This window comes from Protobothrops mucrosquamatus, unplaced genomic scaffold (assembly GCF_001527695.2).
Source record: "Protobothrops mucrosquamatus isolate PMUCROS unplaced genomic scaffold, P.Mucros_1.0 scaffold_290, whole genome shotgun sequence".
Taxonomy (NCBI): Eukaryota; Metazoa; Chordata; class Lepidosauria; order Squamata; family Viperidae; genus Protobothrops; species Protobothrops mucrosquamatus.
Window position 1 is genome coordinate 2,633 of NW_015386366.1, and position 24,912 is coordinate 27,544.

A 24,912-nucleotide genomic window follows, 5' to 3' on the forward strand; every position below is an offset into this window, starting at 1 on the left:
CCTTGATGTAGAAAATTCTCTATTCCATTAAAGTCATCCCTAATAATTGAACTGGATAAAAGCATTTCATACTATTACAGAAAATTCTTCTTCTGAATGGACTCAAGGCAATTATTTTTAAAGTATAATACCTATCATTTATGGTTTCAATATACGTACAAATGCATATGCACAGAAAGTCCAACTCTTCCAGATTATCCATTGTTGGAAATCAAACTTTGTTGGAAACAAATAGGTGTATTAACTGCTTTGATAAGGACCAAATCCCAAATCCAGACATTATTATTTTTAAATAGTTTCTCCATTTAAGCACAATTAATCAAATGTAAATCAAAATCAAGCCACAATCATTTTAAAAAAGATAAATAATTGAAAGTATTCTCATAATATCAGTGCTTCACTTAAAATATTCTAATTTAGAACATATATGTGCTACATTTTCAAGTCCACTTCACATTTCCAGTAGCAAATACAACTATATATGATTTTAAGTGTCGAATGATCCAACAAAAAAGCAGAGAGGGAGGGAGGAAGGAAGGGAGGGAGGAAGGAAGGAAGGAAAGAAAGAAATATACAAAACATATGAGAGAAATATAGCAAACCTTCTGTAACAACCAAGTTAGATGTTTTTCACATTGTGAAGTCAAACAATTTTCATTTTGGGGGTTATCAAGATGAGTTATTTTAAACCAAAATTAAGAGTTGAGCTATTAAGTGGCAATGAAAACAGTATATTAGACAGTCTGAGGTACTAAAACTAGATATATTTTTCTCCTTTCCCTGTTTTCAATATAATTGAAATATAATTAAAACAACTTATCTAGTTTATGTTTTTACATTAAATTCATAACTAATCATTTGTTTCAAATGATTCTCTTAATCTAAAAAACTGTATTTTTTTATTGACCCCAAGGTGCTTCAAACACTGAATTTTGTATATTCTTCAGCAATGTCCCTCACTTTGAATTATTTGTAACACAAAGGACATATCAGCTTTCCCCCACTTATATTTCAATTTCTGGAATACCTATAAAGAAAGAAAACATGCTACCTAATACTGATTTATGAAACATTGGATTTTATGGCACAGATCTAAAATGTTCCAGGGTATGTAATCCTTCATGAAAAATGAAGTAAAATCAGTAGTAAAATATTGAACCAAAGAACCAACTCCTGATTGTTTCTATAGTAGAATCTATATACATATCAGGAAAAAATGGGATTTCTCCCCCCCCCCAATCCTGAGAAAAAGACATGTCTCAAAAGCAGCGTCAAATTGGATCCATATCTTTCCAAGTTCATATTTGCTTGAATAGAGTTTATTAGATTATCCCCTTTGATAGCAACAAATTTAGAAAGTACTCTATAGCTGTTCAAATGATTGAAAGCACTACCCATCTGGCAGCCTTTCAGATGTGTTGGAACTACAAATCCCAGAACTGAAAATCTCAACATGATAGCTAAGAATTTTGGAATTTATAGTTCTAAAACATTTAAAAAACGACAAGTTGGGGAAGCTGGCCTAAATCAACACATTTCATTTTTTAATCTGTTTTTATTTCTCTCAATTCTTCTATAATGTAACATTTTATTGGGGGATTTTAGAATTATATTGAATAACATATAAAATTGTTGACAATAATGTCTCAAATGCCAATTTCTTACTTTACTATAAAGGTCAGCACAGGGTAGAAGAGTTTCACAAGTATGGGTTAATTTGTTATAATAATATGGCATGCTTTATTTTTGGTGAAAAGTTTTAAAACAAGGATGAATGACATAAACAGCATGTCTCATGATTTAACAAAAAGTGACTTTGGTCAAAGCATAGGCATGATCTACTTTCAGAAATAGCTATTTACAGAAAAATGTGAAAGATCAGGGCAGTATTGAAAGGAATTGAAACCAAACCAATCATTCTGAGATTGGTGAATCAGTGTACTACATACTTTTAGGAAGCTATATCAAAGGAAGAAACGAAACTGGAATCTGAAAACTGTATAAAACATTCTTCAACCTATAATTTTTAATCTTTTTGAAAACCTCTATGGTCAGGTTCAGTATATCTCTCTTAACACTTTACTTATGTTTACAAAAGGTAATTTAACTTATTCAGTACACAGTACTAGTAACATCTAGCCATGTTGTACACAAATTAAAACATTCTGATATTTGCATAATTTCTGGAAAATACCTAGATCAGGGGTAGGCAACCTTGGCTCTTTTATGACTTGTGGACTTCAGCTCACAGAATTCCTGAGCCAGCATGGCTCAGCTTGGAAACCTCTCCCTTTCCCCTCAGCATGGCTGGCTCAGATATTCTGGGAGTTGAAGTCCATGAGTCATAAAAGAGCCGAGGTTGCCAACCCCTGACCTAGATAAATCAAAACTCAGAACTCCACAAACCTTACTTTTTACTTCACCTATTCACCTTATTGTGTTTTAGCCACTGCTTATAATGGTGATAAAAATGCTTTACAACAGAGACATTATTTACATTTCAAAAAACTATGCATAATGAGAAAGACCAAACTAAATTTTGCAAAGAAAAAACAGGTCTCAGGAGTGTTTGTCTTGCTCTCTTGTCTTTTCATTTACTAAGAATGTACTGTATATGTAGAAATGGAATTCCATATTCCTACAATGAAAGGGAACTGTACTTAAAATTTAAAAGTTATTACAGTATCCTTGTTTGATGTAAGTATCTGGTCAAAATGAGCTTTTCCCTTAATTAGCAATTACTGTATGTCCAGTCCACAAATACTCCAAAGAGAGCCAATTCAGAAGAGATTAACCCTGAGCTAACTACAACCCTCTCACACAGTGCAAAAACAAAAATTGCATTGCTTTAACTTTTTTTTTTTTGCAAAAGCAAAAGACCAAGAGTTGCAGCATTCCTAGTGATTAATACAAGTTGTAAGAGAATTGTGATTACTATAGCAATTTTTCAAGGAGTGCCAAGTTTTGTTCCATCCACTGGATATTCAGTTGAATTGTCTCAATAGCTTCTTGGACATATTGCAATTGAGCAGTTTCCTCTGACTTTGATTCAAAGAATGACTTAACCTAAAGAAAAGTAACACAGGAAAAAAAGAAAGAGAGAAAGATCTCAGGACAATGAAAAGAAATAATCCCTTAAACATTTAAAAATAGTCCAACCAGCTGTTATCTAAATGTATCAGCAAATGAAATAGGAAATGAAAATTTCATTACATATTAACTATTTGTGCTTTATAGTTCAGTCCTAATTACATTACAGAAATGGTAATTTTTTGAAATCCAGAGTATTTCACATAATTCAAGACATTAAATAATTATCTTAATGATTCCCTATTAGAAATAGCTTCTCTTGGAGGAGGAAGGTGTAGGCAAGTGAGAGGGGGGTGCGGGAGGGGGACACCGGACACGTCTGTGAATGTACTGTTTGATGTTGATTTTTTTCTGCTTGATATTGTGATAAAAGACTTATGTTTTTGTTTTTTAATGAAAAATTAATAAAAAATTTATTTAAAAAAAAAAAAAAGAAATAGCTTCTCTGATTTTGAAAAAAAATCTTTCACGTTATTCTATCCCCAAGATCTCTATGAAAATTTCTTGCGTTCCATAAGAGCTTGAAAGCCTGGCTCTGCCAGCTGGCCTGGAATCCCAATGAGGGAGTGGCATCTTGGGGGTAGTTAATAGATTAGACAGAGTCCACCTCATCCCCATGCATATTTCCTTCCTCCCATTTTGGTTTATTGAATTTCAACTTAAAATGTATGGTTTTAGTTGATTCTTGCGCATAGGCTTTTAGCAATAAATCGGTTAAATTAACCCTTCACGTGTGGACCTGGTCTTTCGTGCCTGACACAATTATTACTATTGTGAAGCAATGTTATAATATAGAATGGTAATCTGTATTACATATTGCCTTCTTTCTACCTCAGTGACAGTATTATTCCACAATACTTTCAGAACAATTTATCCAACTAACCTCTAGCAGATGTTCTGGTGTTGAGAACTGACCCGTTGTTGAAGTTACAATGCTTTGAATAGTGTATGATCCACGATGAAACCTGAAATTTAGAAAAAAATGCAACAAGAGTAATCTGTTTCATTAATCTATGTTAATCTGATATATATTTCACTAGCTACACAGGTAGTCCTCAACTTCTGACTACAATTGGGGCTAGCATTTCCATTGCTAAGCAAGGCAGTTCCTTTTTTCAGTGTTGTTGTAATTTTGAAAGGTCGCTAAATGAATGGTTGTTAAATCAAGGACTACCTGTATTAATCCAATTTTGAGGCTCAGAGAAATTCCAGAATCAATTATCTTACATTCATCATCAGACACACAAAACAAACTTTGGTAAAATCATTAATATGCTCAATACTTTTCACAATTCCAGAAAATACAGGGTATCAAACCATATGCTCTCCCATTCATGCATTTTACAGATAGCAGCAGCTGAATTATACTGTATCTGGAGTACAGAAGAATCTAAATCAATCTCATCCAACTTACAATTAAAATAAGCATGCTGGGTAGTTTTCTTCATCTGGAAGGTACCAAATTGAGAAGACCATAGTAAAGGCTCTTAAATGTCATGTTTGTCAGAAGATGCCATATCTCCATGCATTAAATCAAACTGTCTTTAAACAACTCAGTGTTGTCTAGTATTAATTCTAGACAGTGATAAGGGCACAGTGGATGATGTAAGAAACCAATGTGAGTCCAAAGAGAATAATTACTCATGTCAGAGGTTAACAACTACCTGTTTCATAGCTGATTCATGTAGGGGGACAAGGAATTATTATAATGAGAATTCAAACAAAGTATTACTTTTTGATAAGCTGATCCCAATTTTCTTTGACAAAATCCCATGCCAATAAATGTCCAGGCAAATTCTGACTGATAGTTTTTATGACCGTTGGAAGATCTTGTGATCTGATTACAACTCCTTGCAGGCTTGTTTGCATTAACCTATGAAATAAAAAACAAGAAAATCACATTTTTAGGCATGTATGTAGACTTTTTCCAGAGAACTATATCATCTATAATTTCAGCACTGCCATAACTTTGGATAGTTGCTACACGAATGGAAGATTATTTGTATATATATAAACACATGTATTTGATTATATATTATCATGCCTGCCATCTTTTATTTTTATTGTTTTATTGATTTTATTGTATTTTTATTATTATTGTGAACTGCCCTGAGTTGTGAGAGTCAAGTGGCATACAAGTTTAATAAACTATGTCAAATATCAGCTGTAGTACTTCAAATTATAACTTGAAAAAGGGCTCCTTTTGACATTTTTGGGGTGGGGGATACATATATGTATTCCAATTCACAGGCCACTATTTAGATGATTAAATAAAAGATATTTCATGGACATCCAAAACAAAATGTTTCAGATCACAAATCTCCTAGCAGCCTAATATATAGTAAAATATAGAAGATGCATGAAAATGCATGCACATACAAGCATAGGCCTACCCTTTTTGCAAAGCACACAGAAAAAGCCAAGAACAGCTTCTAAAGATGCTACTGCTGCTTTAACAATTTGAAAAGAAATGCTCATTTTGGAGTCATGTGAATGAATGCACAACACTCTTGTATTAATAAACTCAAGGTAAAGTGTATATGTGTGTGTGTCTTATAACATGAGCATGCTCTTAGCTGACAAAGTTCTCAATATACTGAGATCAATGCAGTAAATTATTTACTACTGCAAAGACCATAATAGTATAACATATCCTTGAGCTCCTAAAGAAGGAAGCTGTTTGAAGTGGGTTAGTCTGAGAGGTATCCTTGGTGATGGAGGTCAAATGTGAACCTGAATCTAAGAAATAGTTCACCAAATCCCATTGTATAGTTGAGAACCTGTTATGTTTAAGAAAAACATACTCTTTTAGCTTCTGGTTCGTGATCACGGCGCTGGTGGACGTGCAGGGCAATTGCTCCCTCCGCCGTCTGGTTTTCTCCTGCCGGGGGACCCTGAAAGGGGTCGAAAGTCACCTTGGAGGGGCAACGAGCATGAAGAGGACCTCCCGATTGATCACAGAAGGGCGGCAGCCCTTCCGTTTGATCTGGGGCAGCTCTTCGGACTGACAGGGAAATGATCGGCCATTCACATGGTCCATCATTAATCCACTACCTGCCGAGGCCAAAATTACAACCAAGCACTTTGAAAACACTGCGGAAGAACTGGGTGAGACTTTACCTTCTTGTATTCTAAGTATTTTCCTGTTAAAAGCCTTCTGAAACTTTTTCCCCCTGCGAGGACAGAGGGAAGGGAACGTCTTCTTCCCACCTCTAAAATGGTGGCGTCTGACTACTTAGAGAAAATAAAGCCCTGAAAAATACAACTAAGTAACTGGATTTATATTACCTTGATATCTGGGGACCAAAAATTCCTACTTTCACAGGGACCTGTCACCTTACCTACTTGTAAAAAAGATGAAAAAGAACTTAAACTGGATAAAAACTTAGCCCTTGTTTTTGAAAAAGATTTTAAATGTCGTCGGGGACATCTTGTGGCGAAGCTTGGTAAATACTCTTGTTAAAGTAAATACTCTTGTTAAAGAGACCTGCTTACAGCCCAGATTTGTCCTTGGTATTATCTAAAAGAGATAAAAAGCTAGGAGAACAGCTGGACACTGAAATTGGTTTTTAGGAACTGTGAAGGTGAACATTTACTGATTTTCATCTAAAAAATAGCCTTCACTAAAGGACTATCTATAACTATGTTAGAAATGGAGGAAGACCAACAACAAATTAATTATAAACTTATACTTGAAAAAATTATTGAAGCTACTGAGATAATTAAATCCAGACTGAAAGACAAAGGCGCCAGCTTAAACCTACAAAATGAAACTCTGATTTCAACGAAAGAACCTACAATCCAAAAACCAACAGAAGTGGAAGAAATTAATACCAAAACAGAGGACTTTAAGATCAACAAATACAATCTACTGAAAATTTTGACAGACAAACCCTGATTGCAATTAAAGAATCTACAACCCAAAAAGCAACAAAAGTGGAACAAAGCAACACCAAGACAGAAGCTGTTAAAGACCAACAAATACAGCATACTGAAAACCTAGATGATCAAATAACAACCATAAAACTGGACATGATGTTCTACCTAAACCAGAAGAAACCTGAGGAAGAAAACTAAACCGAATTGAAGGAGCCACCAGGACAACTTAACTGGGCCAGCCTCTCTGGAAAATTGATAATTAGATGGTCTCCCTTGGTTCAAGTAACATGTACAAGAATGAAGAGAGATTTATCTGATGATTTAAAGGCATTGGTATGGAAGCCTGGTTTGCACAAAAAGAAAGCCAGAGTTAGATTTTTTTTAAAAATGGGATCTTTTTGATTTATGATAGAGGATCCTAAAGTCTCAACTAATGGGCTAAAGGGAGATTTTTAGATGAAGGGAAATATGATTATTGGATTTAAATATTGTTGTTAAAAATGATAAAAAAATAAGGAATTGGCTTAATATTTAGGATTTAAATTTATTAAGGGAAATGAAAACTAACTATTAGGAATTAGCTTCAAACTATTGTTTAGCCCAGATAATATAGATTAGTGATGGCGAACCTTTTTGAGACCGAGTACCCAAACTGCAACCCAAAACCTACTTATTTATCGCAAAGTGCCAGGGCTGCATCAGCATTGTGGTGCCCTCAGGGGGGGTCGGGGGTGTGGCCCATTGGGTGGGCATGGCTGCAGTGGTCATGGCAGACTGGGTGAGCATGGCATCCCAGGGGGCCAACTTCGCTTGCTCGCTCACTTCCTGCCCTGTCGCTTCCAAACGCCACGTGCTCGCTACTCTGGCGAACTCTGCTGGGGCAACAGCGTGCGTGCCCATAGAGAGGGCTCTGAGTGCCGCCTCTGGCACGCGTGCCATAGGTTCACCACCACTGATATAGATGATGGACTTGAAACAATAAAGGATACTCTATTAGTAGGTGATATATTAGGATGAGAAATAGAAAATGTTTATGAAATAAAATAAGAATATATTTAAGTAAGTAATATGTGTATTCTAGATATGATGACTTTTTATGTAGTGAAATAAAGGAAATTTGGATTACCTGAAACTTAAATACTATGGATATTAAAGATTAAATTGGAATATTGTAATTAAAAATTAAAAATTAGGTAAAACTTAAAAACAGGACATGGATATGTATAAGCAAAAAATATATTGATACATGTTTTAACTAAGTTTGTCATAATTAAAAATTTACTAGCCTAAATATGATATAGCAAATGTTAAGGGAAATAGAGAAGGATTTTTTTATGATGTAACCTGAGATATGTACTAAAGATTTTGTTATTGAACCACTGATTACCCAGTCACCACGCTGCTTTCCAAATACTTAAATGTAAAACTGGAAAACCAATAAAATTTGTTAAAAAAAAGAAAGAAAAACATATTCTTTTTACTTAGTTTCAGTTGAAGATTAAAAACTTAATTGACTTTATTAAATTTAGAGCCACTTTAATGATGCTGGTTATCTAAAACTTTGCAATTGCACCTCTCTGAATATTCTAATTATAAGACAATAGAGCTATAGAAAGCATAATCTGTTTTACCAACTTTAAAGCAATTAAGTTATATAATTAAGGGAAGAAACAATGTTCCCCAAATACAGGTGTTTATAAGCCAAAACATCTGTTCATTAATCCAGATGTCAGTGCATTTCTCTCATTGAATGTAAAAGATTTGAAAGATTACAGAAAGCATGCTAAATGTTCATGTACTTTCTTCTTTGTACAATGATGTAGAGGAATCTATAATCAAATTTAAATGTTAAACCAATGATTACTGACCATAACTAGAAAACTAACTTTTATTTAAGATTTAAAATCTTCAATTTTAAAAATGTACTGCATATGGGAATAGGAGGAGGAATTGTACCAGATGAGTTTTTTAACATCATTTGTGCTGGCCAGTGATTCAAGAATTTTGAGTTTTTCTGGTTCAGAATCCACAAAGGAATACATTTTTAAAAGGAATTGCCAGCCAGCTTCAGTTTTTGCTCCAGCTGTGAATATGATCTTCATAACATTTGTCGGCAGGCTGCAGAGACATAAAAAAAGAATGCATATGTATTCTTAGAATCTCATATAAACATCCATGTTAAACATAAAAACAGTATGAATGCTAACTGATAGAGCAATTTGTAATAGGACACGGATATTCCCCTTGTAGTTAGTCTTTTTCATGTTCTCAGTCATTTTTTCTTTGCCATTTGTTCTCAGTCTTTTCTTCTTGTTTTCATTTGGGAATGAAGAATTAAAGTTATTTAATACTCAGAATTTCATTTTGTTATGCAAAATGGAAAAAAGACAGACACTAAAACTAATATTGGGCTGAGTCACACTTGTTGCTCACAGAAGCTTCAAGTATTGGCTTCTGGCCCAGATAGAACCAAGCAAAAACAACTGCAACTACCAGCAAAACTGAACTTCTGATTTCAGGCTTCACAGAGCCAAAGCTGTAAATCGCTCCCAATAATAATCCTCTGTTCAGGAACTGGTTATTCAGTAATTTCTCACAAGCACAGCTCAGCTAGATTAGATTTTTTTTAATACTAGGTCTTTTCGAGTCATTGCTATTTAGACATTTTCCTAACGGCCTTGAGACTGAGATGCCATAAAAGGTCTAATAGGCCTGGGAATAGGTGATTCCTATCTCTCAGCTTCATGCCTTATATTTGACACTATCAATGTCTTTCTTTCAGCAACAGTCATTTCTGACAGACATTGAGCTGGACCCTGCTTTTTTGTTCTTCCAAGTTCTGTGACAAGTCTGACAGTTCATCAGCATCAGAGAAGAGTGTAAAGGGTTAAAAAATAATAGTGTATTACTCAAATGATTATAACAGTGATCGAATAAATTAATTAAATATTAAGTGGATACCATCCTGCTCCCATTCTTTGCTATGCTATTGAAATGCAAGCACAACCGAGAACTTCCATAGTACCTGTCTTCAGAAGGGCAATATATTATTGTTACATAGCCTTTTATATGTCTGCATGCCTTTGAGTCAATGTTGACTCCTGGCAACTGCCTGGATTAGCCTTTGCAGTTTTTGGCAATTTTTTAAAGAAATGATTTGCCACTGACTTTTTCCTAGGGCTGAAAGCGACTAGCCCAGCTAACTTTGGCCTAAGGCAGAGGTGTCAAACTGCCGGCCCACTGGCCGGTTTCATCATACCGAAGCTGCGCCCACCCCATTGCCAGCAATGCAAAAAGAATTACGATATGTTGCGACACGTCACGTGAGGTAGCGAGTTTGACACCCGTGGCCTAAGGTGAGACTACAAATCACAATCTCCTGGTTTCTTGCCTAATATCTTAACCACTACACCAAACTGGCTTTCTTATGTTTCCTGGCCAGCAATAAACTCCACTGGCTCTTTCCTTCTTCATTGTGAAGAATTTTTTTTGGGGGGGGAGGGGTATTCTTGCACCAAATGCTTTCTATTTCATGTTAAGATTCAAAAGTGTCTTAATATGGCTACTTGCATCTGTGATCCTAGAATGGTGTTTAAAACAGAAATAAAGTTAAATTCTTAGACCAGGGATGGATAGCCTGTGTCAAAGCAAGAATATTCAATATTTGAAATGTTTCATTAGTCAGACTTATGACAGCATGCTGACTACATGCAGTCTTCAGCTCTCATTCATATATGACCAGCCAGTGGTCTTTGTTGTCTTATATGTTTATCCAATCAGCATTGTATTAATATAGCAGTAATGGGAATACAATCCGCTCTGAAAGACAGTGAAGATTCCTAGTAAAGAAAATACTCATGAAGTTTATAAACTTTGATGGAACTGGAAAGAAATGTTCTTCAGGATGAAAAGAAATACTTTAAAATGTGAAGAGTCTTACCTATCCCTACAAGTTCAAGAAAATGTTCTCATTTTATATATTAGTAAATGAGCGCATAATTTGTTCTTAATGTTTTGCACCATGCCAAAATGAGCTTTACTTCCCAAGCAGTGTAGGGAGAACAACTTTCAGTGAACTGTGTTGAGACATATTATTCAGTCAAGGTTTGCCTAAGAATGGCTTACTAAAATTTCAAAAATTGGTTGTGCTAACAAAATACACTGAATTACAAAGCATGGTTTATACACTGCAGTAGATAGCTTTATGGTATCTATTGTAGTTTATGGTACAAAGTACATGGTAGCGCAAAGTCAGTTAGATAATATGGCATTGCATAAAGAGATAAGCCAGGTCTGTGACTAATTCAAATACAGATAGTCCTCGACTTACAACAGTCAGTTTAGTGACTATTCAAGGTTACAATGGCACTGAAAAATGTGACTTATGACCATTTTTCACAGTTACGACCTTTGCAGCATCCCCATGATCATATGATTAAAATTCACATGATTTGTGAATTGGCAACTGGTTCATATTTATGACCGTAGCTGTGTCTCAGGACATGTGATCACCTTTTGCGAACTTCTCACAAGCAAAGTCAGTGGAGAAGCCAGATTCATTTAACAACTGGGTTACTAACTTATCAATTGCATTGATTCACTTAACAACTGTGGCAAGAAAAGTCTTAAATGGGGCAAAACTCACTTAACAAATGTCTCATTTAACAACAGAAATTTTGGGCTCAATTGTGGTCGTAGGTTGAGGACTACCTGTAATTAGCATCAGAAATTGGGTTTGTTGTCATATAAAGTGCCCAGGTTTTCACTGTGTACCCATAGTAAAGTTTCTTCCCCAAATGAAAAACAAACATTTGCACATATATACCGATTTTAAAACAAGATTGTCACTTTTTTGGTGATGGTGAAGTAATATCCCAGCGCCTAAGCAGAAAGGTAATTTAAGTAAGATTTTTTTTTTATTGTTTACCTTTCTGTCCCATTGGAGTCCTTCCACTTGTCAAATAGATTAGAAGCATTTGAACTACAGCTTCTTAAATCATAGGAACAGGCAAAATTTAGTAGACTTGACTGTAGCTCTAGTTCCGAGAGGGTCTTATTACTGTTCCATGTTTGTTGCTCAATCTTCTCTCCAAATAATTTTTCAATCCTATACTAGAAAATAGCAAAAGAGAAAGATTACCACTGGTCAATAGAAAAAGCTTTGTTACAATTGTGCTATGACTAACTTCAAAATTTACAATAAAAAATTATGTAGAGCAGAGATCTGAGCAAAACCTGACTAATTCTTCTTCACTTCTGTCGACCATTACACAGCCTGATCTATTCAGAACTATACCAACTCCAAAGTGAGCATCAAAGATCCCATGCGTGAGAGAGATCTGCTAGACACTCAGAATTTACTGTGCAACATTAGTTTGATGATATGATGTGAAGGTGAATGAATTTGTACTAGAAATCCAGAATGATGTAAGTAGAAAAAACTATAACTTCATAGAACCCTATTTATTGGAAATAAGATTTATAGTATTCCCTCACTATCATAGCACTAAAAGAGACAGCAGTTATAAATATTGAGACCATGAAGAAATGAAAGCAACCATATGCTGTTTCTTCCGTTCTAAGTATCCATATTTATTTACACACGATAGAAAAGGATGCAGTTACGAGCAGATGGTTTTGTCATTACAACGCACTTTTAAATGACAATGCCTGTAGATTAAATTATAAACTATTAAAAGCATAGCATTTTTAAACAAAAATAAAACAAATGCCATATAAAGACATATCAGTTCGGACATTATCCTACTACATAATACAGGTAGTCCTTGACTTACAACCACAATTAAGCCCAAAATTTCTGTTACTAGGCAAGATGGTTAAGTGAACTACACCCCACTTTACAGTCTTTTCTGCCATAGTTATTAAACAAAATCACTGCAGTTGTTAAGAGAATCATGCGGTTAAGTGAATTTAGCTTCCCCACCCCCCCACCCCACTGACTTTGCTTGTTGGAAGCCAGCTGGGAAGGTTACAAATGGCAATCACACAACCCTGGGACACTACAACTGTCATAAATATATGCCAGTTGCCAAGCACCTAAATTCTGATCACATGACTATGGGGATGCTGTGAAAGCCAGTCTTAAGTCGCTTTTTTCAGTGCCGTTGTAAATTTGAACACTCACTAAACAAATGGTTGTAACTGGAGGACTACCTGTATAACTTTCTATCACACAATTGTTACTTTCCTATTTTCAAGAACTTACCAACACTCTGGAGGAGAGTTCCAGCATTCCCCTTTTCTCAACTAAATTGAAGATGCGACTGATTTGGTATAAAGCTTGCATGATTGGAGCTGGGCTGCTTTCTTTCACTATATAGTCCGTTAGATTGAAAGCCATGGTCAAAGAGACTTTTCCTACCCTAAAGAGATCAGAAAAAAGTTAAGACCAGTATTCTAAGTTTAATATTATAAAGGTTTATATTTTGAAAACTTGGGGAAATTTGTATTTTTAAAACTGAAATATATTGTTCCAAATAAATTCTGAGCTAGCTTCATTGCAGAAACTATCTAGTATTATTGATTGGGGAGGCAGAAAGAAATTATGGATAAATGAAGCTTCCCTGTATGATATTAGAAACAAACCATTTAAGATTTTTTTCCATTTAAAATGAAACTATGAATAAACAATAGAATGTTCCCTTTCTGAAGTTTAACTGTTACACATTCTGAGCTACATTTAGCAGGATCCAATCTGGGTCAGTCACCAGGACCCAAGCTTTGAGACTCATACTGGAACCCATCCTCAGGGAATTTGTCTCTCATCAGAATGTGTGCTTTGGGCTATGTTATGCATAGTATTTATGTGGTGCCTGGTTGTATCTGTGTGGCTTTTTAGTTGTAGATTGGGGTGTTGATAGCCGATTATTAAGTCACTGGCTATTGTTTTCTTGTGCTACCAAATCCTCAGCTCTGAAGTACTGATAAGCTGGTAGTAAATCAGCACGCCTGTTGACTGAAAAGGGCCCTTTCCCAGGCTGCTAATTTTGTGCCTGCTTGGCCAACAATTTTAGTAGCTGTGAAATTGAATGTATGTCCTTGTCCATTCAATGTGAGGCTACCAATGAGTTTGACCACCCGCTTCTGTTCTTGCAATGTGGTGGTTGGCTTCCTCCTCATCTGTCCTAGTCACATGCAGGGGATCCAGTAGATTACATTAGAAGTATCTCCCAAATTCAAGCAATCTTTGCAATGCATGGTTTGTCCTTGTATGGTAGCCTCTGGGCAGTGTTCGATGCCCACTTGCAGATCTCAGAAGCTGTGTTTTACTGCTTCCGAAATGTTTTTGATGTATGGCAGGGTGTGTCATATAGCTGAACTTGTACCTTCTTTCTTCCTTTCTTTCCCCTGCCTGTTCCACAGGCATCTTGTAATTAATTTATAAGATTTATTTATTATTTACAGGGGAGAGAGTAGTTCTTGAGGACGGACTCCAGCATGCGTCTGAAATCTTGGAAGACTAAACCTCTGGTCCTGGTGACCGACCGAGATTGGATCTTGCAACATTATCTAGGGACATGTATATGTGCTTTCATTCGTAATCTACGTATATGTGCTTTCATTCGTAATAGGCACCACTCACAAAATGTGGAGCCAGGTCCCTGGTTTTCTTCAATTTAGATCAAATCAGAAGCTATCTATTTCATCCTGGAAACCAATCAGACAGAGGCATCTGCACCAGGGATGTCAAAAAAATCAAGATGGCTGCATAATTGTATAATCACATATCCATCTCTTTTTTACATCTGTGCGTCTATTTAAAACTGAACTCTCCTAGCACAAAGCTCTTCTAAGAATAATGTTGTTTCTAATCTTTTCATGGTTTTTATGAATTCATATGACTGGAGCTGCTACTTGGAGGAAGAACATCCACAGTGGTATAACTATAGTGCTATTGACATCTGCTCAACTATTTTGTGTTAAATTCCAGATTCATTTAACTCCCCCAAAAAACAATTCTAAACTAGAACTGCTATTTTTCTGTTTCACCAAGTTCCTGAATCTCTAAAACATTGTAATATCATGTATATCCCATTCTCTGTGATAGTTGAATATTTCATATTTAAATTTTTATTTGACAAAAAGAAATTTTCATTTTGGATAATTACCCAGTCAGAATAAATATATTATGAATCAAATTGGCTCTGTCTTTGGCATCAAAAATATTGGGATTTGTCTTCAGTAGTTCAATTAGAGCAATCCAGTCATTATCAGCAGCATAATGCACAATATAGTAACCATTTCCCTTCACATTGAACTTTACCCACTCTATTTCATGAGGGTACTCAATTACACCTAAGCAAAAAGAAAAAAAGAAAAAGAAAAGAAAAAAGCATCAGTTTAAATCAATGCTAATTGCTAAGCAATCACAAGGATAAACATTAGAAACTTGGGCAGACATTTGTCTTTGTATTTCTTCCAGAAGATCAGGGGTACTTGCAGTGACAAACAGTTTATGTTCAGTGCTATAAAAGACATTTTGTAGTGTACTAAAGTTGCATAAACTGAGTTTTCATAGATCAGTCCCTAATACAGATACCTTCCTCCAAAAGCAGTACAAGTCAAATTTGCTTAATATATAAGCACACTACAGCATCATAAAACTTGTGCACATGCGACTTTCAATATCACAGTTTAACTTTGTGCGATATGGTTATTTATTTCATTTATTCTCACAACATCAGGTCTAAGCTGAGCGGTTATTTGGTTTCAGACAATCCCTGTGTTAAAAACAAGTTCAATTCCCGAAATCTGCTTTTACCCAAATTTGTATTTACTGTATGTCAGAATTCATACTTACAAGCAGCTTCTACTAAAAATGATGGATGTCACTGTCCTTCTTTAGCTGACAAAGCACTAAAACTGTGCAATACTTTAGGGAATTTCTGAAAATAGGCTATTAAAACACATGGCCTTAGTACTTCGTCAGCTTGAGGAAGGGCACCACCGTCTACCATTTTTAGTAACAGGCAGCCTGTTTGTATCCAGGGGTTCTCTTTTAAGTCAGACAGCCATAACTACCTGTATTCTTTGAAAAGTCACAGAAGTCACCTGGTATTCATTACCAGTTCTCACTGGTAACAACCTCAGAACTGCTATGACAGATTTACTCCTAAATCTAAACAGTATACAGAATATATATATATGCATATGTATATATTATACATAAACATCAGAGGACAAGGCTTTGCTCGAGAGCATCTGAAGAAGTAAGGCTGACACTGTTCAAATATAAAATATAAGGACCACTTTTCTGATTAACACCAGAAGCCTATTTGTTCCAGTTTCCTTGTTCCATAGTATTAGACTAGATACCAAAGGCTAACCCCAAGATAAGACAAAATATTCTACAGCAGAGTTGCTAGGAGTCTTCAGAACTGTTAGTTCTTTGTGATGACTGGAATATGGCTTTATCATGACTGGACCATATTAGAACCACTGAAATTTGCCCTTAGTGCAGCATTTTCTAATTTTCAAAAGACAAACGGCATACCTGTCTTTTTATCCAATAAGTATGTCTGAAAAGAGAGGGATGAGTTGTCATTGTTCGTGATGTAAGAAAGAGGGATCTGCCACAGATAACTGGGAAAAACAAAAAGGTACACACTTTAGATCACAAAGTTTTATTAAGACTGATGAAACTATATTACAGAAGCTATTGCCTTACGTGTTTATGAGATTACACCTAAATTAATATACATTTATAAAACAAATGTGCAATGATAGAAATCAAACTGCAAATTCTTCAAGTATCCAGAGTTGCCTATTCAGAGTTTAAATATTCAGGCAACTAGGTGATTTCAGGAATACAAACTAATTTCTTTTTTCTATTACTGGTAATCGACTTACAACAGTTCATTTAGTGACCGCTTGAAGTTACAATGGCACTGAAAAGAATGACTTATGACCATTTTTCACACTTATAACCATTGCAGCATACCCATCGTCACGTGATCAAAATTTAGACACTTGGCAATTGACTCATATTTATGACAGTTGCAGTGTCCTGGGATCACGTGAATCAAAGTCAATGGGGAGGCCAGATTCACTTAATAACTGTGTTCCTAACTTAACAACTGCAGTGATTCACTTAACAGCTATGGCGAGAAAGGTTGTAAAATGGGACAAAACTCACTTAACAACTGTGTCTCCTAGCAACTGAAATTTTTGGTTTAATGGTGATTGTAAGTTGAGGACTACCTGTACTTCTATGCTTTTTGCAAAACAATTATCCTCTCTAATTTAAATCTGGTCACACCAATCCAGGAGCAGATAATTTTTTTGTGCCAGAGATTGTCCTTAAAAAAAACTTTTCTTTGCCTCCAGGTAAAAACTAGGTCATAGTGACCCAATGACATTATCAGAGACAGGGTTGTTTTTGTTTTTGTTTTCCCTTGCCGCTTTTTAAACAAAATAAAAAGATAAAGCTTATTGAAGATTTATTGAGGTGGGATTTCAAGAGAGAGTCCCAAACAGGACACCATGAAGAAAAATGATTGGAAGTTAATGGCAATATAGTTACATGCAGATTCTTGTGTTGCTCCTGATATTCTGTAGAATATAGTGGAATTCATGATTTGGTACAGAAAACATCAAGTAATTCAACCTCAGGTTACATACGAAATCACAGCTGTGTTTTTGTATGCAACCTGAGGTTGAATTTCTTGATTCTCTATTTTTGACACTTGATTCTGTTTTTGACACTTGTCATATAAAAAACATTTCTACTTTAATTTTATTTTTTATTTCAAAAAATCTCAGATTCCCTTATGTAATATTTATATAGTATATTTGTTCTTATCAGAGTCAAGGCTGTGGGCATTTTCTAGATGAAATTTATTCTTCTTCAAATTATATTGACAGAGACCTATGGGCAGATATTTAAAAAAATGCAGTTTACAAAGAATAATGGTTTCTATCATGTCTATCATATAAATCATGTCCTCACAATATGTCTGCCTTATCAATTTAATGTGACATTATACGTGGCAAGTGTTATTGCCTGCCTGGTCCATATGTTTGATGACTTTTGAAAGTAGTGCAAAGGTAAGGCCTAGCCTGGTAATGGCACTTACCTGACCTGACCTTTACTGATCTGAAAAGCTAAACAGAATTAGATTAGCACTTGGGTGGGAGGCTACCAGGAAATCTCAGGATTGTATGCCATGCTGATATTTTTTAAAAAAATGCAGAAGGCAACTGTAAACTATTTTGATATAATTACCAAGAAAACCATATAGCTGTGTCCATGGAGTCACCAGGAACTCAGCTCAGTTTACAAATTAACTACCTTTAAGAAAGGTAACAAAGTCTTCATTAGATTTCCATCTAACTATTGTTCCCTCATATATACACAATTTAATAGTTATCCTATGTATCAGTCCTTTTCCTTTTTTAAAATCCAAAACACAGGCTGAAAAATTAAACTATGCAAATTAAAAAGGGGGAAAAAACCTTGAAGGTAAGATCTGATCATTCAATTCTGTATTATGCACAAATCTTTCCTGCTTCAAAAGGATTGTTTTTCCTTCTCTTTTGACGGTCACCAATGGAAATCCCGTCTGATTTGTCCAAGTGTTCATAATTGTTTTTACATCAGCTGTTCCATGTGTCACCTTAGGAAATAGATACACATGCAAAAAATAGTGATAGCAACATAATCAATAGCTTCATGTAATTAAGCAAAGAGCTAAATAAAGAGTTGAAATATAATTCTCAATAAAAGCTTGTCAATCATAGTTTAATGCTATATGTTCTATTTTTTTAAGACTTTCTGCCTTATTTCTATACTGCTTTAGAAACACATTATGCAAACAATTGTCTCCAACACCTTAATGCAGCTTCATCTATTTGCAGAACTTGCTACTACCATTTCAGCAGACATACAATCCTTAGAAAGATCATAGCTGATTTAACATAATTACTCCAACAAATTTTATTAGATTTTTATCCTGCCTTTATTACTTCTTAGGGAACTCAAGACGACAAACATACAGTACTCCTTTCTTCTCCTATTTTCCATACAACAACCCTGTGAGGTGGGTTGGGCTGAGAGACCATAGCTGGCCCAAGATCACCCATTTTAGAAATCAAACTGAAATGGCAAGTATACAGTAGATGCTACTTTAAGCATTCCTTCAATTATCATCTCTCCAAGAAGAGAGATAGAAGCAATAGAAGCAATATAGCTCTTAATAGCAAAATAGCCTCAATAGACTCCATTTTTATAATAACAGAGAATACAGAAGAACTATAGATACAGGGTCATGGAATGATAAAATGATTTTTAAGGAGTTTTTATCATTTCTGTTTTGGAAAGAGGGTTAATTTAGTTTTCTGAAATGGGATCTGCCTGAGTAATATGCCAACCAGCGTTTTCTAACTTGACACTCTACCAATTAGTTGGAGTACGTCAATTGCCATGTTGGCTGCTAATTCTGAAGGCTGAAAGTCCAGAATATCTGTGGGGTGTTAAGTTGAAGAAGCCCATTTTAAATTACTGGTTATAATTAAACCACTACTCAAGGAACAAAGACAAAACCCTTGGAGGCGGATTTCTTCCTGATTAGTGGCTAGAATTAGAGCAGTACTAAAGAAGAATCTTCTAATCCACAAAGCAAATTAATCAAATGGCAAACAATTTCTCAAAAGTTAAAAGCAGAATCTGATCAAACCTCCTGCAGAGGGAAAACAATCAAGGCAAGACAGTTGAGATAGAACTTTCTTTTTTACAAAAGACAAACAGACATTGGCTCTGTAATGTTTAACACTCCGAATATAAAAACATCCACACAGGAGAAGGATGATAAAAAATAGTTAAGAAAGGAAGCATCTGCTGTATTTCTTTTTCCCATTCAATTTCTCCTGCTAAAGTTGAAACCTAAATGACCTTTCCCCTTTGGGGAGATCTGGAATCTAAGAAAATGGTCTATGAAATTCTAATCTATTCTTACTTATGTGTGACTGTCTGGTAAGCATTTCTGCCACAGTTCTGATTACTTTATAGAATAAAGAAATTAACACAGCAATATGATTGAGCAAAATGTCTTTTCCTCTAAAGACAAGGTAGGCAGCTCCACAGTATATACCTAAGCTGAAGACAATGATAATGGAGATGGCTAAAATACAAGTGAGTATGTGTGAAATTAAACAATGACATAAAAAGCTTTCATTCCACAGCTAGTTCAGGAATACAGATCATTTAGCCAACTGGTCCTGGGGAACTGAATGTTTACACTAACTTGAGGATAATGATAAGATGGTAGTGAAGTGTGTTTGATGCCAGTCTGCTTCACCTTTGCTTTTCATAGCTTATATTCAAGAACGAGGGTATCTCCATCTGCAACAATGAGGCTATAAATGTCTCCTTAATGGAGGGAACAATAGTAGTCCCTTTAAAGGAAATAGTGATTAGTTTATCCTAAAAAGCAAACTTAAAATATATGGAAAACTGATTGCTGATATTAGCTGATTGTTATATCTTCTTCTTTAGAATGCATCCATAGACATTTACCTTATTCATACTGTCCCATAAGTTATCACTGCACGTGGAACCATAGCTGTAGTCATGCAAATAGATCTGAATGCCAGCTTGGAAAACATCTTTATGAAGATAGTTTTTTAACATAAACAAGAGAGAAGATCCCTGAAGGAAGAAAAATAAATTATAAAGTTAAATGCAAAACTACAGTTCTAATTTCAATTTACATAATGATGATTAACTTAAAACAAACGGTTATACACAAATGGTTATACTTGAATATGCAAGAGTTGGTTTTAAAAACAAAGAAAAAGGGGAAACAAACTTGATTTGTTTTGAATTTAGTGACACCAATTAGTGATAACTAGAATGAACTAGAAAGATGCAAGTATAGAATAAAATTGGGTTTCTTCTCATAATGCCAAACATGGTTTAGAGCAGGAAGCTTTTTTAAGAGATACTGTAGTTTATAAACAACTTTTATAATGTTTTCTGGCCTTCAAAAGGATACTGATCATGGCAAGTTTACTACAATGAGAAGAAGGGGCATTATAAAAATTAATGACTCCCTGAGGCTTGGCCCTTATTTTGTAATTTAATTGGGGGGGGCAGAGAAGAGGAAACATAAAAATTAATTTGCAAAATTAGTTCACAGGAATTATTTAAATTCTATAGATTTCCTATCCCTGATTTAATGTTATATCCAAAAACATTCAAAAGCGCTGGAATTAGGAATTATTTAGGATGCCATCAGTGAAGGGAGAATGAAATTATTCTTTCTAACTCTTTGTTTTTAAAGAGATATTTAAAACCAAGCATTTGTCTGCTAAAAAAAATCAGATTAAAAATAGTTCCCAATAGGGTATATATTTTCCATTATATTCTCCTCTCAACACCTCCCTCATAATTCATTCTTGAAATATTTTTTTCCTTCAGCTTCTGACCTTTTCTTGCCCATACTAAGAAATGTGATTTGAAATAGATCTGTGTCAACTTTGCAAATGCATTTAGTTTTATTAAAATCATATTTACAGGACATCTGAAGTTACCTTGATGTAGGAGACTACATCAAACATTTGTTCAATCTCTGCTGATGAACTGACAGGAAGGGAAACCGGGTGAGATGAATTCATGGAATCTTTCTCCATGGTCTTAAATTGCAGATTTAAAAAAATGTCATCCTGAGGAATTGAAAGACATTTAAGTTAAAATGAACATTAACTAACATTATAAATTTCATCAGTCAATAAAGATCAGAATAATTTTTTTCTAATTATCTGATGGGTCCTGTGAGAATTTTTTTTAATTATTGTATTTATCACAAAGATTCTTATTCTTATTGTATTATTACATTTATAACTTGCCTTTTCTCTCTGGGAGTTCAGGACAAAACACCCACTATGTTTCTCATTATATTCTCCATCAACTTTGTGGAGTAGGTTAGGATGAAAAATACCATCTGGCTCAAAGTCACTTGGTCAGTTTTATATTTGAAAAAGGATAAACAATTGCACTATTGAATCTGCTTCTTTAAGTTATACTAGGCAAATAATACAGATGTCCAAACATCTGATAAAGAGTTTATGCATTCCTGAAAATAATGAGCCTGAGAAGAGGCAAAACAAGCTGAAACTGGTAGTCCTTACCCCACGACCACTATTCAATCTAGAATTTTGGTCATAGGTTATTGTGATTGTTAAGTAAGATACCCACGTGGCTACTCAATGACCACAATCCCAGCTCTTCCCGTTGTAGTGGTTAAGCAAATGTGCAGGAGTCCCTCAGGGGATGGGGGGCCTTTGAGTCCCCCATCCCTTGAGGGGCACTCCCTGGTACATGAAACCTGCTATGGGCTGAAAAGCTTCGGCTAGCTAGGCCCAAGAGCATCACCCCACTCTCAAGAAGCCTTCTTCCTGCCCCACCACACTCAGAATGCCAGTGACACACAGGCCTCCTTACTCCTCCTACCACTACTCCCAAGAAGCCTGGCACTCTCCCACACTCCCCACAACTCTAAGGCAATCTGCTACAGGCTGAAAGGCCTCAACCAGCTAGGCCCAGCAGCGCGCAGGCTTTCTGCCTCCCCTCCATCACTCCAAGAAGTCTGGCTTTCTTCCTCTCTTGCACCACTCCCTGAAGGCCTAAAATGGCTAGGCCCAGTGGTGTGCAGAAACTTGACATTAGCTAGAAGGCCTCAACCAGCTACCACTCCCAAGAAGCCTGGCTTTTCCCCCCAAACCACTGGCCTTCTCTCTGCCTCACCATGCCCAGAACCATTTACCTTCACCTTTCCCTGCAGCTATTGATAGGCATGCCTAGTTGATGAGAGGCTCAGCTAAAAAGCTATGAAGGCAATCTTCTTTGAGGCTGGCCAGCAACAGGAAGTCAGTCAGCAAAATTCCTGTTCCTGGCCAGCCTATAGAAGGATTGCCTCTCTACCCTTATGTGTGGGGGGGTGAGGGTGAGAGGAAGGCCAGGCTACTTGGGAATAGTGGTGGGAAAACAGGAGGCTTGTGCACCGCTGGGCCTAGCCTGCTGAGGTGGGAAATTTGTATGTTTAGAGTTGCAAGATTTTATTACTGAAACTTACCATAAACTACATTTAGCTCATCTACTTGTATTTCTTGTCTGATTTACCTGGGAAAATTAATATCAATCTTGCAAGTCTGAAAGTACAAACTTCCCACTGCCACTTTTAGCCATCTGCTGAATTAGGGTAGGTCTTTTCTAAGTTTCTTTCTCTGATCGTTAAGTCCTTGGGGGCTCCTGCCTCTCATCTGATTGTTTCCTAGTATCTTTCCTTGTTCTCCCAAGGTCATCCACGCCTTCAATTATACAAATAAATTTCTAAATAATATAATCAGTTCTAGTTTCTGAGACTAAATAGGAAGACAGATCATGTCAAAAGATTTTAGACCCATAGAATAATACATGAGAAATATGCAAACCCACCAATTCTCCATGTACTTACAGTATATAAATCCGGAAAGACAATCTTCATGGCAAGATTTTCCATAAAAGTAGCAAATCCTTCATTCAGCCACAGGTCATTCCACCATTCCATTGTTACCAGATTACCAAACCACTGCAAACATAAAGTACATATTGTAACTCTGTTTGTTACATTTTCTGTCAAAAGAAGGACCACTAGGCTGAGCTGTATACAAGGACTTCCAGATCTATTCCAGTCTATTGGTTCTAGCCAGAGATACCAAGAATTCGGCTCAAGGCATCTAGGGGACTACCATATGCTATCTTAAAAACAAAAAAGGAAACATTCTCAAAAAACAGTGTATCAGCTACACAAAATAACATTAATCATTACAACAGGAAATAGAACAGCTTGTACTGGGGCTATATAGACTTCTTCGGCTAAAAAAAGCCACATAATTGACTATATGACTGTTTAATAAGTCCTGTGGTGATAGCTTATGGTGTGTTAATGTTCAATTAAACAAAATATTCAGAAATATCTTACTTGCAGGACATAGTGCTGCAAATTGTTCTAACTATATCACAATACTGGTTGCAGAGGATTAAAATACTATGACAATATATAACAGGAAAAGCTACATTAACCACCTAACTTGAGAGCTATTTCCACTTTGTTATTGCCTGGGATACCTTCTTATGTTTTTTTTTGTGCAAAATGAGTATGTATTTTTTAAACATCTTCTCTTTCCTTAAGTCTTTCATATATTTTGACTATGTAACAGAAAATGAGGAAGACTAAAATAAGGTAACTCCAGGATTCACAATTCTACTGCTCCCATATTGTATGCCATGTACTTTTGCTAGAAATGGTATGGCATGGAAAAAAATAGAGAAATCACTTCCCATTTAAATGTGTTAGTTGCAGAATTAGCTTATTAAAACAATAGATTAAAAATTGCAAAAGATAAGTTTGCTTGTAGACTACCAGTTTTGGAATTTCGATTATTTAAAAGAAAAATGTCTATAGTACAAAGAACAGTATATTCCATACCTGGTGGGCTAGCTCATGAGCAATTACTGCTGTCACTCTCTTTTTATCAATTGCTGAAGAGGTATTATTATCATAAAGGAGTGCTGTCTCTCGAAAAGTGATCAAACCCCAATTTTCCATACCTGCAGCCTGAAAATCTGGAAGAGCTACTAGATCTGGAGAAAAGAAGGAAAAATTATTTTAAATACACTAGCCAAGCACTGACTATTTACTAAGCCTACTGAATCTTTCAATCCAATATATTGATATATATATGATATCAATATATACAGTATAACAGCCCGCTGGTGACTTTGGGCCAGTTACTCTCTTTTAGCCCAATCCATCACACAGTGTTGTTGTTATGGGAAAAATAGGAGGAAGGAGTATTGTGTGTATTCCCCATTTTGAGTTGTTTATAAAAATAATAAAGGTGGACTATAAATAAATAAAATATTTAATTTAATGAACATATCTA

General features: G+C 35.5%; 1 protein-coding gene across 1 annotated transcript in view; it reads right to left on the bottom strand.

The window, feature by feature from the left end:
• Positions 1 to 2,865: 2,865 nt before the first annotated feature.
• Positions 2,866 to 24,912, bottom strand: part of LNPEP (leucyl and cystinyl aminopeptidase) — a 33,776-nt gene continuing 11,729 nt past the window's right edge. The window contains exons 5-17 of the mRNA XM_015831937.1: positions 24,456 to 24,610; positions 23,442 to 23,555; positions 21,520 to 21,651; positions 20,504 to 20,635; positions 18,445 to 18,605; positions 16,484 to 16,572; positions 15,099 to 15,285; positions 13,196 to 13,352; positions 11,897 to 12,081; positions 8,926 to 9,087; positions 4,823 to 4,963; positions 3,974 to 4,055; positions 2,866 to 3,066 (exon numbers count right to left, since the gene is read on the bottom strand). Coding sequence (XP_015687423.1) covers positions 2,935 to 3,066; positions 3,974 to 4,055; positions 4,823 to 4,963; positions 8,926 to 9,087; positions 11,897 to 12,081; positions 13,196 to 13,352; positions 15,099 to 15,285; positions 16,484 to 16,572; positions 18,445 to 18,605; positions 20,504 to 20,635; positions 21,520 to 21,651; positions 23,442 to 23,555; positions 24,456 to 24,610 — 1,829 coding nt within the window. The 3' untranslated portion in view covers positions 2,866 to 2,934. The remainder of the gene's footprint in view (positions 3,067 to 3,973; positions 4,056 to 4,822; positions 4,964 to 8,925; positions 9,088 to 11,896; positions 12,082 to 13,195; positions 13,353 to 15,098; positions 15,286 to 16,483; positions 16,573 to 18,444; positions 18,606 to 20,503; positions 20,636 to 21,519; positions 21,652 to 23,441; positions 23,556 to 24,455; positions 24,611 to 24,912) is intronic.